The following is a 17,458-nucleotide window of genomic DNA, read 5'->3' as shown; positions in this document are numbered from 1 at the left end:
GCAAAACAACAATTCTTAATCAGTCTTCTGAGATCTCTATTTTGTGAGGCATGGTCCACGTCAGCAGATACTTCTTATTCAAAGTATTCTTTTAATAGCAAACTCAAAATGTTTAAGCACTTTTTATAAGTAAAATTAGCTCTAACCCACACCTCCAATCTCGTTTAATTAATTGGATGCCAACTCCTGACTATAATTAGCTTTTGTTGACGTCATTAGTCTAGGCGTTCACATACTTTTTCCAACCTACACTGTGAATGATTGAATTATGTATTCAATATGTACAAGAACAATAAAATACATTTTTGCATTATTGGTTAAAACAGATTGTGATTGTTCATTATTGTAACTTAGATGAAGATCAAACCAGATTTTAAGACAAATTTATACATAAATGCAGATAATTCCAAAGGGTTCACATACCTTTTCTTGCCACTGTACATGATAAAAACAACAACAACAAAAAAAAAACATGCACAAACTCTCCATCATATTCATTCCCTCACTTCTAGATTTTTTAATGGATAAAAGAGATGCAAACCAACAGACATAAACAGGTATGCGTGTTTTTGCATATACTTGCAAATCAAACAGGAGTCTGCCTTACTTCCTGGTCATATCCATAAAATATATTTTTGTGGGTCTTCCTGAAGCAGCTTCATGAACATGACCAGCAACTAGACACACGCAACTATGAAGCTCTTTAGTTGAAATGTTACATATTTTTTAATGAAGACCACTTTAAACTCTTCCCTGCTTTAGAAAACAACATAAACCAGCTTTAGGGATTTTGGGCACTTTCCAGCTGGTCAGACTTTGTCAGAGACCAGCTGCATGACCAGTTAAACCAGCAACATCTGCTGAAAACCAACTCTGCCAGGCTAGAAGACCAGCTAGACGTGCTTAAGACCAACTTGTCCAGGCTGAAAGACCAGCTAGACCTGCTGAAGACCAGCTTGGCCACATTAAAAGACCAGGTAGACCTGCTGAAGATCAATGTGGCCAGGCTGGATGACCAGCTAGATCTGCTGAAGATCAGCTTGGCCAGGCTGAAAGACCAGCTAGATGTGCCGAAGACCAACTTGGCCAAGATAGAAGACCAGTTAGATCTGCTGAAGACCAGCTTTGCCAGGCTAAAAGACCAGCTAGACCTGCTGAAGACCAACATGGCCAGGCTGGAAGACCAGCTAGATCTGCAGAAGACCAGCTTAGCCAGGCTGAAAGACCAGCTTGACCTGCTGAAAACCAACTTTGCCAGGCTAAAAGACCAGCTACATCTTCTGAAAACCAGCTTGGCCATACCTAAAGACATAAGACATAAAGCATAATCTGAGCTCAGTTCTCCAGCTACTGAACAAAGCCAAAACATTTGCGGTCACTCATTTTCCAAACTTCCCTTGCATATTTTCACAAATTTTCACTCATGCACAAGCTAAACCTGTTAGTTTACATGTGAGGCATCATGCCATTCTGAGATTCTAATGTTTATATTTTAACAAATATCCACTTTTCAATTATCAGTTGTTTACAACAGAAAATCATGGTACCAGGGTTGGCATTTTAAAGTCGTCCTCTGCTGACAAACATGACAAAACATGAGATAAGTGATAATAAATGGGAGACTTTAAGTTGTTCTTGAAGAGTTCACTGATGTCATCACTGTTGGGTAACATTACTTTTAAAAGTAACTCGTTAGAATATTGCATTACTCCTTAAAAAATGTACTTAATTAAAAAGTTATTTTTATGGAAAGTACAGCGTTACATTACTTTTGCGTTAATTTTTTCTCACAGCCACTTGCTCTTCTGCTATGCTATGCTTTTCATACAAATAAGCCATGCATTGCATACAAGAGACATTACAGGTACAACTGTACAACTGTACTGTACAACACTCATGTCAAAACAACATAGTAAACAAACAGATATTTAGAAAGTAGGTTATGGTGGTGGGGGCTTGGTTGAGCGCCGTTTTGTGAATGGAGAGCGAGATCAGGAGATGAGAAGGGTAAGGGTCATCACCTGGCAATGATTGTCTCTAACAGTTTGTCATTGCAGTGAGAGTGGAGACGGGCTTTTAAGAGTGAGCCAGATGCCAGTGAGGGAGAAAGATTTACGAAACACAAGCCAAAAGAGACTGTGTTAACTTGTGTCTGCTGAGAAGCATGTTTTGAAGCAAAACCACCCGGCATTGCTCCAAACGGCCATCTAGCTGGCAGAGGACCAAATAGCGGCATATTAGGGAGCCCGCGAGCCCCGAGATCCTTCTTTCTCTTTCTCTCTCTCTCATTCTCTTGTCTCCCCTCCAACCCTTGCTTTCTGTCCTTGCTTCCCCCCCCAATACCGGCTCCTTGACTCCAGGGATTGCACTACCTGCCGGTTTCCCCTGCCTTTCTCCACTCTCACTCCCAGGGGGGTGGACCCACTGTCATGGGCACAGGTGTGGAGCCTGGGCAAGTCTGTTGGAGCTGCAGGGAGCCCAGGCATTTCTGGGACCAATGCCCGGTGATGGAGGTGGGGACATTGGTTCAGGTCCCCGATGGTTCAATACGTTCTTTACATGAGAGCAAAACTCCACACATTGGGGCAACAGGCTCAAGAACGTCAGACCCAGCTGTATAACGGGAGATAAATTCCTTGTATTACTCTTGTATTACTACCCACATTAAGCTCTAAATTGCTCACAAAGTGGTAAGGGCCCTTTGAGGTCACACGGCAAGTCGGGAAAGTCGATTATGAGGTTAAATGCACAGATGGGGCGGAGCATGTCAGATTTACCACCTTAACCTCTTAAAACCATGGAGGGAGGTGGTCCCCGTGGCTTTGGTGGTGGTGGTACCAGAGAGGGAAGAGCTCGGGCCAGAGGTGAACTTAAAAGCCAATCGCGGCAACCCGGTCACTTGCAGAGACCTCTCACTGTCGCAAATCACGGACGTGGCCCGGTTGCAAAGAGAATTCACTGACGTGTTCTCGCCCCTTCCCGGTTGTACGAACCTCATAAAACACCATATCGAAACAACCCCAGGGGTAGTGGTACGCAGTCATCCCTACCAATTACCAGAGCACAAAAAAAAAAAGAGGTTGGAGAAGAATTAAAGGCCATGATATATATGGGGGTAATAGAAGAATCCCACAGTGACTGGGACAGCCCAGTGGTGCTGGTTCCAAAGAGCGACAGCTCGGTGTGGTTCTGTGTGGATTATAGAAAGGTCAATGCAGTGTCTAAATTTGACACGTATCCAATGCCTCATATTGATGACCTGTTCAATTGGTTGGGTGCGGCTCGCCTTTATTTCGACACTGGATTTAATGAAGGGTTATTGGCAGATCCCCTTAACACCAATGTCCCGTGAGAAAACGGCTTTCTCCACACCAATTTGTGACCCTTTTGTTTGGTTTGTTTGGGGCCCTGGCTACGTTTCAGCGCCTTATCAACCAAGTCCTCAGACCACACTCTTCGTACACCGCTGCCTATTCGGATGACATCATTATATACAATAATGATTGGCAGCGGCATATGCAGCATCTGAGGGCGGTTCTGAGGTTGCTGCGATGGGCGGGACTCACAGCAAACCCCAAGAAGTGCGCAACTGGACAGGTGGAGGTACGGTATCTGGGGTTCCACTTGGATAACGGGCAGGTGCGCCCCCAAATAGCTAAGACCACAGCGGTTGTGGACTGCCCGAGACCCAAGACCAAAAAGGAGGTGAGGCAGTTCCTGGGGCTGGCTGGCTGGCTGGCTGGCTGTCTGGCTATTATAGGAGGTTTGTGCCTAATTATTCGGGCGTCACCAACCTGCTGACCAATCTCACTAAAAAGGGAGCCCCAGACCCGTTCCAGTGGTTGGAACCATGCCAACAGGCTTTTATGTGTTGTGGTGGGCTGTTGTTATATGCTCCTGATTTTATTTTCCTTCCGTTGTGCAGACAGACACGTCGGACAGGGGGTTGGGAGCCGTGTTGTCCCAGGTGGTGGAGGGGGAGGAGCGCCCGGTGCTGTGCATCAGCCAGAAGCTTTCGGCGAGAGAGGCGAGGTACAGCACTGGAGGAACCACGCCCCGCTCCAGTGGCTCCATCGCATGAAGAATTCCAATATGCGGATGCAGACCGGGGATGCAGTTGGCTGTTGCGAACTTTTTTCATGAATTATATATACTTTACTGGCTCTTTGATATGTTTAGAAAAAATTTCTTTAATAACACATTGTAAAAGTTTGTATCAGTTATTTATTGCTTAAGTCCTTTTTTATGCATATTTACTATAAATGAGGGGATAATTCCGCACCTGTTTTGTAAAATGACCCATGAACATATTTGTTTTGCTTCTAAATTTCAATCCCTCTCTGTTTCTCATCTTCATGACTTTTTTGAAAGAGAAAATATTATTTAAAGCAACAATCAGACCTAAATGTGGGGAAAACAACAGTGATGAATTTGAAATACTGAAATGCTGACGGTTCAATGAAGAATTCAACCTAAATATAGATCTAGAGAACCCTTACTGAAAGTGACTGAAATGAGCAGAATGGAAGAGAAAGAATTTCCTCCTGGGAAAAGGAAATTGATAGTTACTGGACATAAGAATGACTGCTTAGCAAGTCTGGCACAAAAAAAAAAAATAAAAAAAAATACACAGGGAGACTAAAAGTGTGCTCCCTGACTTGTCCTGTGACTGGAAGTGTTACTATATCTAGCCCCTAGATTAGATAACACAGCAATGGCAGGAAATTGTCACCATGGCAACCTTGTTTGGTAGTTCTTTCAGGCTGAATTGCAGATACTGTAGGTATCATTTTAGATTAAAATTAATTGCACACTGGTCAAGGTGCCCTTGACCAGGGTTTCCTGGCACCTTGTTTGGGTGGATTTGGCTGCTGGGAAAACCCTGGATTCTGAAATGTCTAAGCAAACATCAGAAACACATACCTTTGGTAATGTTATGGCAGCTAAGGGAACTTTGATTAAGTCTCTTTCTGTTAACAAGAGTGGGTGGTCTGCTTGTCTATTTAGAAATAAAATTAATGTTCAATAACATACTAACAAGTTAATAAATGAATGCTACATTCATACAGTAGCAGAATACAGTTATCAGTCCTCTTTTTGAGAGTTAAATAGAGTTCAATCATGACAATTCTTCGAATAAATTTAAGGTGTTAAATAGATATGACAGGTTAGTAGGTTTGGTCTTGGCAGACTAGATCTGCTAACGCTGATCTGCTTAGAGCAAGTACGAAGACTTGCTACTGCTAGAACAAACACAGACATGCTATGCTGAGCATGTAAGACATGCTGCTGCACAATTAGATGCACATAAGACATGCTGTATCATACATGTAGGACATGCTGCTGTTGCACAATTAGCCAAATAGGCGATCCCCTTGATACAAATCTAGACCTGTGGTGCTGGAGAGGAGGAGGGTTTCAGAATACTTTGGTAGCACACTGCAGTGAAACTGACTTACCTGCAAACAACTAAGAGAATTTAAATGTTATGTCACATCATACTATGCAATAGCCACTCTGCCGTGCACACATGTGCTGTTTGTGTTGTGTTTTAACTTAAATGTAGTTTTGTGGTCTTTCCACGATAAAAAAAAAAAAAAAAAAAAAAAACACCATTCAAAGCCGCTGTCTGTTAATTAAGATTTGAAAGATTAATTATTATCTCGATTATCTGTTAGTAAATACAGCTGTCAATCTCGAACGTGACGAGTCGAGAAAATCTGTGTGTGGAAAATCATTTCATAGATGTTTTCAAAGAGCTTATCGTTGACCCAGGTGGTGAAAGACAGCCAGAGTGATCCCACACTAGGCCAGTTAGCTGATAAGAGCATGTGTGTGTTCTTGACATAGTGCAATGCACTGACCTTCTCTAGGTACTCTATGAACATTTTATATCTGTCAGTCATGTGGCCTCTTCTACGTGCCGCGGGCAGCACTTTTCTGTTGTTACTGTTCCTCGTGTGTGTTAATCCCCCTAATCTTACAGTCCTGCACCCAGGGCGTGTTTACATTTTACTAAGGTAACATTAACCTGACCTTAAAACTGTATGCGTGTGAATGTGCAGTCTAGTCTGGCGGCACAAAAAGAAAGAGCTGTGAAGATCACTTGCAGACCACCCCCTTTTCATCATTTCATTAGGTTGGCACAATGCCAGTGTTTTGATGACTGGCATCCTCAGAGCGCCATGAAACATTCACCGCCATTAGTCCTCATATAAAACTTTCCTCATAAAATGTGATCAAAGCACTTAAAACTGTTTCTGAAGGTGTTCACTGATAGTCCTGAATCTTCAAAAGTCCTCAATCTTCAAAGTGAAATCAGTTTTTAAGGGTGTTTATTAAAAAATGTATTTAAGTAAGGAATAATGTTTTGTCAGCCGGTCATTATAGCAAAACAAACCCTGATTGGGTCTTGCATAAACCTAAAGAGGTTTATTTTGCGATAATGACTGGCTAACTGTACATTATCCTGCTTACTACACTGCTACATACCAAATTAATAAATAGACATGAACTACTGATTTGAAATTATTTGAAATATAATTTACTATATTATTTTGAAATTATTTGATTACATGGGAATCATAATTTGTTGATTACATGGGAAGAAAAGGACTGCAGAATGCCACGAGAGACATGGAACTAGCATAGGAGATCGGTTGTCAGGGACAATGGTCCAGTATATATTTTAGCAGTCATTATACAATAATATTTGCTTGCAGAATGCTGGAATTGGAATTGAGTTTTCCAAAGAGCTGTGTAATAAATGTAGGTTGTTTAGTTTGTATATCCACTGTACAAATATACAGTCAACAGTAGATTGCTTTCACATACTGTATCTATATTACCTCCAGAAACCAACTCTCCTCCACGAGTCATATAATTACTTGATAGAAGTCCATGTGCATATAGTTGAGGTGTTGCACATGATTTTGAAGTAAATAATTTCTGTCCTACAAAATCTAGTTTGCGTAAGAAGAGCTGTAGTAATGGAGGCCTATGCATAGCCTGGACATTTTGATAAATAACTTATTTTGAGCTCCTCATGAAAAAAAAAAAAACATACTGTAAATGTTTAGAGCAGTTTTGTTGACAAAATTTGTTTTTGGGCGAACTATCCTTTTAAGCCATTTTGAGCAAAATTTCTATTTCCAGATGTTTAATGCTGACAGAAACCCACAGAGACTCTGACAGCTGCAAATGCAGTCAAATTGTGGCCAACCAAGCATTACCTTAAGGAGATGAACATTTATGCATTCAATATTTATATTTATATGTTTTTTTTTCTATGTTCTGCATTCTATGTACGCTTCCTCCCCTGAAGTATATTCTATAAAAGAAAAAGTTTTATCAGAAAGGCCTTGAGGATAATAAAACAAATGTACCAGTTTGGAGATTTAATGAGAACAAGGAACTGAATACATTTCCAATGCATAGTTTCTAACAGATCAAAGTTTGTGAAACGATTACATTACTAACATAGTGCCAAGTTGTACATGTTTTTCAACCTTGCCAGTGGTTCTGCCTGAGGTGATGTACTACAGCCCGGCAGAAACTATCATATTTGTTGATGCTTTCTTTAAAGACGCACGTACATGAAATGTGATATAATCTTATAATGTGAACTTTAGTCAAACAAACACTGTTATAGTATGTTTCTCTCAAAGGTTGTAAGGTAAACTCCAGCACTTATCAGCATCTCTGTAAATACACTAGATGTTGATCTTAACGCTGATCCATGATCAGTTCTCAAGGTCAAAATCTCCTCCTTATCTTGTCTTAACCTCAGATTAGCTGCTAGATTTGGTAACATGTCTGCACCAGGGTTATTATAGTTTTGAAAATTTCATGTGTGTGTGTGTTTTGGTTTTCCATTTCAGATTCATTTTAGTTAAATTTACTAGTGCATAAATCATTATTTTTTTATTGTTTGTATTTTAAAAAAATAGCCATTTTTAGTTTTTATTTAGTTAAATTTTTTTTTTTTTCATCTGTTATAACACCCCAAGAGATTATCTGTAACACTTTACAATAAGGTTGTATTTGTTGACTTTAGTTAACTGCATGATCTAACAATGAAGAACACTTACAGCACTTATTAATCTTGGTTAATGTTAATTCCAACATATACTAGCATATTTTTAACATATGCTATTTTTAAGTTTGCTAAAATATGGTATCTAAATAACATTATTTAGTGCATTATGAACTAACATGAACTACAATGAATTGTAGATTTATAAATTAACACTGATCAAGATAAAAAAAAAAATGGTAATGGTATAAAAATACTGTTCTTTGTTAATTCATGAAATATAATGCATTTAATACTGTTATCATAAAGCACCTAACTGTAAAGTATTATGCTCAAAATAATACCATAAAGTCAAAAGTTTTACAACAACACAGCATACTGCAGCACTTGCTGACTTGAATGAAATGTTCTATAAATGTGCCACTGCTGAAACACATAGCAGTAACTAATCTAACATCTTCACAGCAAATACAGTATCAACAGCATGGACTGGAATCACACGGGTCTTGTGTCAGACAGCCCGCACCAGAGAACAAGAAGTTGCTTATTTGCCAAAGTCTACAAAATTCGCGCAATTAAATATATTCAGAAGTATTGTTTAAGGTCATCTAAGGCCACGTCCACACGAATACGTTTTCGTTTGAAAACCCACCTTTTTCTCTACATTTTGAACTTCTGTCCAAAATAAGACAGCATTTTTGACAATGCGATAAATTTGAAAACGCCGTCCTTACATTGTAGTATTGACAGGGAAAACTGAGATATCTGAAAATGATGACGTATTTGTTGTCATGTGACATTGTCATGTGATGTATTTAACCCAAAAACAATCAAGATGGCGGCCCATGTTGTAGCAGCATTGTTATGCCTGTTATTCACTTTGTCAACATTGTTAAAGATAAATGTTACTTTGTACAACCTTCAAAATGCATTCTTCAATAGCGACGGGAAGTTTACTAGGAATTGCTGTACGGCAACGGAACACGAGGATAATTGCGTTTCAGACCGTACATAGAATGGCGATTTTTCACATGCGCAGTAAGGGGATTTAAACATTTTCAAACATTTCAGTGTGGATTTTTCAAATGTATCTGAGTTAATGTAGACGTAGCCTAAATGACGCTCTGATTTTTTCTGTGCTCTGATTTCTTTTGAGACGGCAGCGCTATTATTTGCAACCAGCGCTTTGTCGAATGCTGGTTTATTGTGTTGTCGTCCAGAGCACCATGCCTCTAAACATTACATATGAGGTGAACTGTGGTTGGTTGTTTTTATTAAGTCAACCAGATGGCCACTCGCCAGTTATTTTAGTTATCGTCTTAGTAATTGTTTTTGTTAATGATAATAACCTTGGTCTGCACTCCTCAGAATGAAGAACTGCAGGGTTTTGCACAAGAGAAAACATTCCCAATGCCAGAGACAGAGAGTACCGGAACTTCTACTCACCTCTGGCCATCACAACACATTCCTCATGCACCATTATCACAGATAAATTGACTCATTTCCACTCACACTGTGTACAAATGAATTGCATAAGGAATTTCCAAGTAAGGGAGAGCAGAATTTTTTTTTTTACAGTTTTCGAACATTTATTCAGAAAATGGTTAGCCTAATTTTTAACATATTTGAAACAATAACCTGTGTATTAACTGAAATAAAATTAAACTAGAAGTACACAAAGGCCAATGTTACATTCATAAAATCCATGCTGTATAATGGTAATGGTGGTATGTGATATACAGTAAATTAAAAAGCTCTAAAATGTGAATTTATCTATTTTGTGTGTACATACTATTGTTAGTTATAGAAAACACCTCTTAAACAGCAGACAATGGCATGCAAATGCCAGACTTCCCTCTGTGCATTCTTAATGGGCCAATTTCGGCAGAATATGCAATGGACCAACAATACGACTGGCCTAGAGACAGCTTTTACATTCATACAGACAGGATAATCACAGAAAATGTGTTCTATTGCTGTCAAATCAGGCTCAAAAGCAACACAAAATCATATGTAATTTTTGAAGAAGAAATAATGAATGTCAAATTATAATCTTAAAACTGAAAATTCCGAAAGTAACACATTTTTATATAACTTGCTTAGAACTTTTTTGAACTATGCATGTCTAAAGTAAATGAAACTAAATGAAGTAAATGGACGTGCATACATTTTGTACCAATGTTAGATTAATTGAGCACTACAATTATCCCTGCTCTCCCCTAATGCAACTATTCAATATGGCTAATCCAATAGACTCAAGGAATGCACTCATTTTATTTTCTCTCTTATCTTAAAACATCTCTCAGCTCAATGTATATAGTACATTGTATCTAAGAGATTTTAACTAACTGTAACAAACCGCAAGCACCTGGCCCTTTAACCAGGGCCGTAGCTAGAGGTGTGAAAGGTGGTAACGATTCTAGGGGCCCAAGTTACCACAACAAATTATAAACTGTATTTTTTAATAGGAAAGGGGCCCAGAGCAATATACAGTCAGGGGGCCCAGATTACCTTGCTACATCCCTGCCTTTAACACTATTACACACAGACATTATGAATGGGATTGTGTGTGTGGGGGTATCAGCGTGTGTTGAAAGAGATGACAATGGTACTTGTATGTCTGCATCCTATTTTCCCCAGTTTGGTCATTAAGCCACAGACAAGTTCATTTCATGACCTGTATGAGAGAAATGAACACTCGAACATTAAAAAACACCTCCCGGGTTCCGGAGGATTCCAGAAGTATGGGAAAAACAGGAAAAATCTGCGCTCTCCTTCCTGCCCATTGACCCTGTTTGTATGACACACAGGAGGCAGTTTAGGTGCAAGCAGTAAGTCAGTGGTTCCCTCTCATTGTCTCTGCAGTTCTAGTTATATCACTACAGTTCTGCTTGCATTGGGGGGTTACATTGTGAGTATGTGTGACAATATCTGAGGTAGATAGTATCTTGAGCAAGCACATGGAGGGAATAAGTAAAGGGACATCTGAAAACAAAACAACTACTAATCTTTCTCTCTTACGATTAATCTTTGGGGGGAAAAAAGATAATAAAGACACTATGTTTTTTTTTTTTTTTTTTTTTTTTAAATCAACATCACAATATATATTTTATATAAATATACTGTATATGGGAAATGTACATCTTAGGTCCTGTAACCGGTCATCATTTTTAAACTTTTTCAGTAGTTCATTTTAAATGGTCCTGTGGTTTGATGAATGAATTACAAATATGCCATGTAGTCTCTCAAATAATATGAGGTCCAAAGCTCCATGCATAATGAATAAAAGTACTGTTTAAAATACACTATATTGCCAAAAGTATTCGCTCATCTGCCTTTAGACGCATATGAATTTAAGTGACATCCCATTCTTAATCCATAGGGTTTAATATGACGTCGGCCCACCCTTTGCAGCTATAACAGCTTCAACTCTTCTGGGAAGGCTTTCCACAAGGTTTAGGAGTGTGTTTATGGGACTTTTTGACCATTCTTCCAGAAGCGCATTTGTGAGGTCAGACACTGATGTTGGACGAGAAGGCCTGGCTCGCAGTCTTCGCTCTAATTCATCCCAAAGGTGCTCTATCGGGTTGAGGTCAGGACTCTGTGCAGGCCAGTCAAGTTCTTCCACACCAAACTCGCTAATCCATGTCTTTATGGACCTTGCTTTGTGCACTGGTGCGCAGTCATGTTGGAACAGGAAGGGGCCATCCCCAAACTGTTCCCACAAAGTTGGGAGTATGGAATTGTCCAAAATGTCTTGGTATGCTGAAGCATTCAGAGTTCCTTTCACTGGAACTAAAAGGCCAAGCCCAGCTCCTGAAAAACAACCCCACACCATAATCCCCCCTCCACCAAACTTCACAGTTGGCACAATGCAGTCAGACAAGTACCGTTCTCCTGGCAACCGCCAAACCCAGACTCGTCCATCAGATTGCCAGATGGAGAAGCGTGATTCGTCACTACAGAGAACGCGTCTCCACTGCTCTAGAGTCCAGTGGCGGCGTGCTTTACACCACTGCATCCGAAGCTTTGCATTGCACTTGGTGATGTATGGCTTGGATGCAGCTGCTCGGCCATGGAAACCAATTCCATGAAGCTCTCTACGCACAGTTCTTGAGCTAATCTGAAGGCCACATGAACTTTGGAGGTGTGTAGCGATAGACTCTGCAGAAAGTTGGCAACCTCTGCGCACTATGCGCCTCAGCATCCGCTGACCCCGCTCTGTCATTTTACGTGGCCTACCACTTCGTGGCTGAGTTGTTGTCATTCCTAATCGCTTCCACTTTGTTATAATACCACTGACAGTTGACTGTGGAATATTTAGTAGCGAGGAAATTTCACGACTGGACTTGCTGCACAGGTGGCATCCTATCACAGTACCACGCTGGAATTACTGAGCTCCTGAGAGCGGCCCATTCTTTCACAAATGTTTGTAGAAGCAGTCTGCATGCCTAGGTGCTTCATTTTACACACCTGTGGCCATGGAAGTGATTGGAACACCTGAATTCAATTATTTGGATGGGTGAGCGAATACTTTTGGCAATATAGTGTAGCTTTAGATTGAGTATAGCATGTCGTACCACAGGACATGTCAACTTCCTAAAAGTATTAGATGTCAACTACTAATATTGTACTCATATAATAATCCATCTGATGATCTGACTGGGACAGATTTAGACATAGTTTAAAAAAAACTTTAATTACCTTTAAATTACTGAAATTGAAAATGCAAACTACAGCAATATTGTACAGTAAATGCAAAGAACTTTACAGTAAGTAAACATGGAATTTTTAATCTAAATCAATGCACTTTTTCTGAATGACTACTGCATATTTTCGACACAACGGAACTATCATCTTACTAAGAAGTGAGTAAGAGTGACGTTGCACTCAATTATCAGCTTAATAGCATCCACTCATAAAACACAAAAAAGATCAAGCCTGATGATCTTCAGGAAGTGATTCTCAGTCCACCTGGTTTAAGAGGAAGCCAACAAAGCCTCATGCAGGCTGACTGACGTCAATCACAACCCACTGCACCTGACAGGAACTCCAACTGACTTCATTTCTCATGCTCTCTGTGTCACTAGAATGCCACTTGCAACTTCATCTTCTACATTTTGCATTTTATCCCCTCCAAAGCATGGAGACCAGGTCCTTTCTTTAAGGCCACACTTAATAATAATAATAAAAATAAGGAATCAAATTCTGTTATTATTTTTTCACCCCCCTGTCGTTCCAAGCCTGTATTTTTTTCTTTTTCTATTTGTTTCATGAAGCACAAAAGGAGATCTTAGGCAGAATGTCAGAGCTTCTGTTTTCCATACAAGGGAAGTAGAAGGTGACTTATACTGCCAAACTACTTTAAACGTATTCCTTACGACTTGTGCACTAGGTTTAAAGTTTTTTGAAGCCATACAATAGCTTTGTGTGGAAGCTGTTTTTCACTGATAATATTCCCCATCTGCCGTAGCTCTCAAATCTAAGTTGTGGCCCCTTTTTTGACTTGCTATGTCACGATCAATCATGTGACATGCAAGAACCAATGGCGTTTTGCACCAACGATGTCAAAACTGGCATGGCGCTACTACATGTGTCATTTTTTTAAATGAAACAAGCACAAATCAGATTTGAGAGCTTCAGCAGATAGGAAGATTATCAAATTTAAGTCTGTTCACACAAAGCTAACAGAATACTTGGGATATAGCGCACGGCATGGACTATCTTTATAGCTCATTTCTGTTTTTGTCCTTTTTGGAGCTTGGCAGTACAAATCATCATACACTTGCATTTTAATAAAACAGAAGCTTGCACATTTTGCTTAATATCTCATTTTATGTTTCACAGAGTAACAAAGTCAGTCATATGGGTTTGAAATGACACAAGGGTTAGAAAATAATTACAGAAGTGTCATTTTTGGGTGAACTATTTCTTTAATAATGCTGTATGGCCTGACTATTGAAATGTTAGTCTTCTGAGAGCATTTGTACAGTAGCTTTTGATCTACTGAATGCTGTGTGGAGCTGAAGACCTGTCCCCTTCATACTTTTCCTACTGACATTGTTAAAAACTACACCCACTCATAAACCTTTATCAACAGGAACACAACTATCTAATACACACACTATGGACACAGTTCTATATTCCCACTCTTCCACTCTATTTGATTTTTCCATTCTCCCTAGAATGACATTGATTTTGCTGTGAACGCAGCATCCTAATGACAACCACCAAACCAGACTGTACATCTCTAACACCAGCAATCTATAATCTGTGTCAGTTCAACCCTATTCATACTTTTCCAAACCTCTTTTTCTAAATAATTAGGATTTATGCATGTAGGATTTCTTATTAACAGGCCCACATGAAATCAATGCAAAAATATATCCACCGATTTCTGCAGAATGAGAACGGCCATCATTTACAAGGTTCTATACATATCCCCTGCTCCTTGCTTGTTTGTTCATTAAAAGGTACACTAGAGAGGATTTCTCATTTCATTATAGTTAGAAATAAACAAAAATAAATTAAAAAAAATAAATACCATGATGTACAAAAATCTGTGTTCAAAACCACATTCTTGCCTTGCCACATTCTTAATATTCACTACGGTAAAGCTACGATAATGATTTTACATTCAGAGCTGTCGGATTAAATTTGGTGGGAAATTTCAAATTATTTGAAATTAATTTGTCCTTGCATGTTTACATCATGTACGTAAACAAAGAAAAGAGGGTCCAGCAACAGATATGCTATTTACATGCTCAGATAACCTTTTATATATATATATATATATATATATATATATATATATATATATATATATATATATATATATATATATATATATCACACACACATGCCTTTTAGGACTTTTTTCTTACTATCAGTGACTCTTGGTGTAGCTAGTCAGATTCGCTCTGATATGTTGATCACAGGCAACCATAGGTATATCACAAACCATAAGATTCATCCATGCAAAAGAGCAGTGCTGAAGCACTACTGATGTAAAAAAATAAAACAATTCCTCAAGTAACTTGTAATTTCATGTTTGAACCACAGATGTCAATAAAGAGGCAAGAACTCTGTAGTGTACCTTTAAATAGTAAAAAAAAAAAAAAAGTCTGCAGATTCGATCTGGGTCTGCATATTATTTAGGCCACGTCCACACTAATGCACTTTCATTTGAAAACCTATTTATTTTTGCTACGATTCACATTGGAAACTGAAAACATCTGATTTGTAGGGTTGCTAAATAGGGTGGTGCTACAGTCTATTACATGTATTACGAGTTTCTCAAGACTACTCCTGTTAAAAAAAAATAGCTTCTTTCATCTATTCCTCTTAATGTGAACAATCTCACTCTTATTATCCTTCAGAAATGACCTCACCAGGTACAGCCAAGGTTTTCTTGACATTTATTAAAAAAAAACCAGTCTGGGCTCTATAATAAAGGCTCCAGTGTATGGCCTTGCTCTGTTTAGTTAGCATAGATTACAGTTTTGCTTCAATCTCTGTCTGGCCTGTTCTCTGTTATCACATTGGGAGTCATCCTTAAGGACAGAGAGTGAATTATGATGAATTTTCCCACTTGTGATATAAAGCACTGACCCTCTGCTGAGGCAGAACTGTTGATCGGTTTGTTAATGCGTTTGGCAGGTGTGCATGTGTGTGTGAGAGACCAACAACTACAGTATCTGCCATGTCCATTTCCTATGGTCTAACACATTCTGTACAACTAGAGAAAACATGGTCTCCAGTATGGGCACTGTGCTTGTATGTATGTGTCTGAGTTCACATTTCAACACTCTTGGGCCAATCAGCAGAAGCTACAGTGGAGATGAGTGATTATAAGGGAGACAACAGCATGGGCAGTCACGTAGCATAGCATGACATCTCTCTATCATTAGAAATATATGGACAGACGCACAAAACAAAACACGTTTGCAGGTGCACACACACACACACACACACACACTCTCTAAGATGTATAGAGGTCTTTATAAGATGTACAGTATATTTGCATTATATACAAATATCTAATCAAGTGGCAATTATTTAAAGAAATATAGCACAAACACACTTTCAAGCAAAGAAAATCAATGTTTTGTTAAAAATTTAGATTTTGGATACTTTGATACAACATTTCGACACAAAACATATTGAATTTCTGGTAGTCAAACATTAGTGGAAAATGTCCAAAGTTAATGGGATAACCTACACTTGTGGTTACTCTGCAGGACACCTGTGTAAACTGTGTTAAATGACTTTATACATCCACTGAAAATCACCATGGCATTGTTGGTTATACTGTACATGGTTGCAAAAAGTTAAGCTCTAGCACCATTTGCCACTTTGTATGATATTTTGTGATCTAATGCAATTGAACTGAAACATTTTTAAGAATGACTTAAAGGGAAAAAGATTCTCTCATCAATTACTCACCCTCATGTCATCCCAGATGTGTACTGTACGACTTTCTTTCTTATGCAGAACAAAAACAAAGATAAAAAAATCTCAGCTCCGTTAGTCCTTACAATGCAAGAGAATGACCAGACCTTTGAAGCTCCAAACATCACATTTCAAAATGTGAAAGAAAGTGAAAGTGGAGGTTTAAGGTAAAAAAGGACTTAAATATTGACCTGTTTCTCACCCACACTTATCATATTGCATCTGAAGATATGGATTTAAACACTGGAGTCATATAGATTACGTTCATGTTTCCTTTATGTGATGTTTGGAGCATCAAAAGGTCTGGTCTCTGTTCACTTGCATTGTAAGGACCAACAGAGCTGATATATTCTTCTAAAAATCTTCATTTGTGCTCTGCAGAAGAAAGAAAGTCTTAAACATTTGGGATAGCATGAGGGTGAGAAAATGATGAGAGAATTTTCTTTTTGGGTGAACTATCCCTTTAAGTGTCCAAATAAATTTTGGGGCCACTGTAGGTACTTTAAAAGCATTCGAATATATATGTATTATGCTGCTGACTGTGAATGCATACAAAAAATGCTTATAGGAGGATCAAAGTTCTTAAGGTACAGTTATAGGACTTACCAGGTAGGCACACTCTGGTGATGGGGGGCTGGTTAGACACAGGGGACCTCCTACATGGGGACATGATGAATGATTACTGATACTGTAGACCAATAAATACAAACTGATAATCATGACCATAATGTACATGACCTACACAAACTCACAAAAAACACTGCTTTCAGAAACAATTCAAACAACCCTTCTGTGTGTGCTGTATACACCGATCAGCCACAACATTAAAACCACCTGCCTAATAAAGTGTAGGTCCCCCATATGCCGCCAAAACAGAGCCAACCCGCATCTCAGAATAGCATTCTGAGATGATATTCTAATCACCACAATTATACAGAGCGGTTATCTGAGTTACCGAAGACTTTGTCAGTT

The 17,458-nt window shown here is 38.9% G+C and overlaps 1 protein-coding gene across 3 annotated transcripts in view; it reads right to left on the bottom strand.

The window, feature by feature from the left end:
* The window catches only part of pde4ba (phosphodiesterase 4B, cAMP-specific a), a 293,954-nt gene that overhangs the window by 44,371 nt on the left and 232,125 nt on the right, over positions 1 to 17,458 (bottom strand). For all 3 annotated transcript variants that reach the window (XM_051707188.1, XM_051707189.1, XM_051707191.1), the window contains one exon: positions 17,093 to 17,142. In XM_051707188.1, coding sequence (XP_051563148.1) covers positions 17,093 to 17,142 — 50 coding nt within the window. The remainder of the gene's footprint in view (positions 1 to 17,092; positions 17,143 to 17,458) is intronic.

This window comes from Myxocyprinus asiaticus, chromosome 9, assembly GCF_019703515.2.
Source record: "Myxocyprinus asiaticus isolate MX2 ecotype Aquarium Trade chromosome 9, UBuf_Myxa_2, whole genome shotgun sequence".
Taxonomy (NCBI): Eukaryota; Metazoa; Chordata; class Actinopteri; order Cypriniformes; family Catostomidae; genus Myxocyprinus; species Myxocyprinus asiaticus.
The sequence above is the reverse complement of the archived record's forward strand: the minus strand, read 5'-3'. Positions and strand labels throughout refer to the sequence as shown.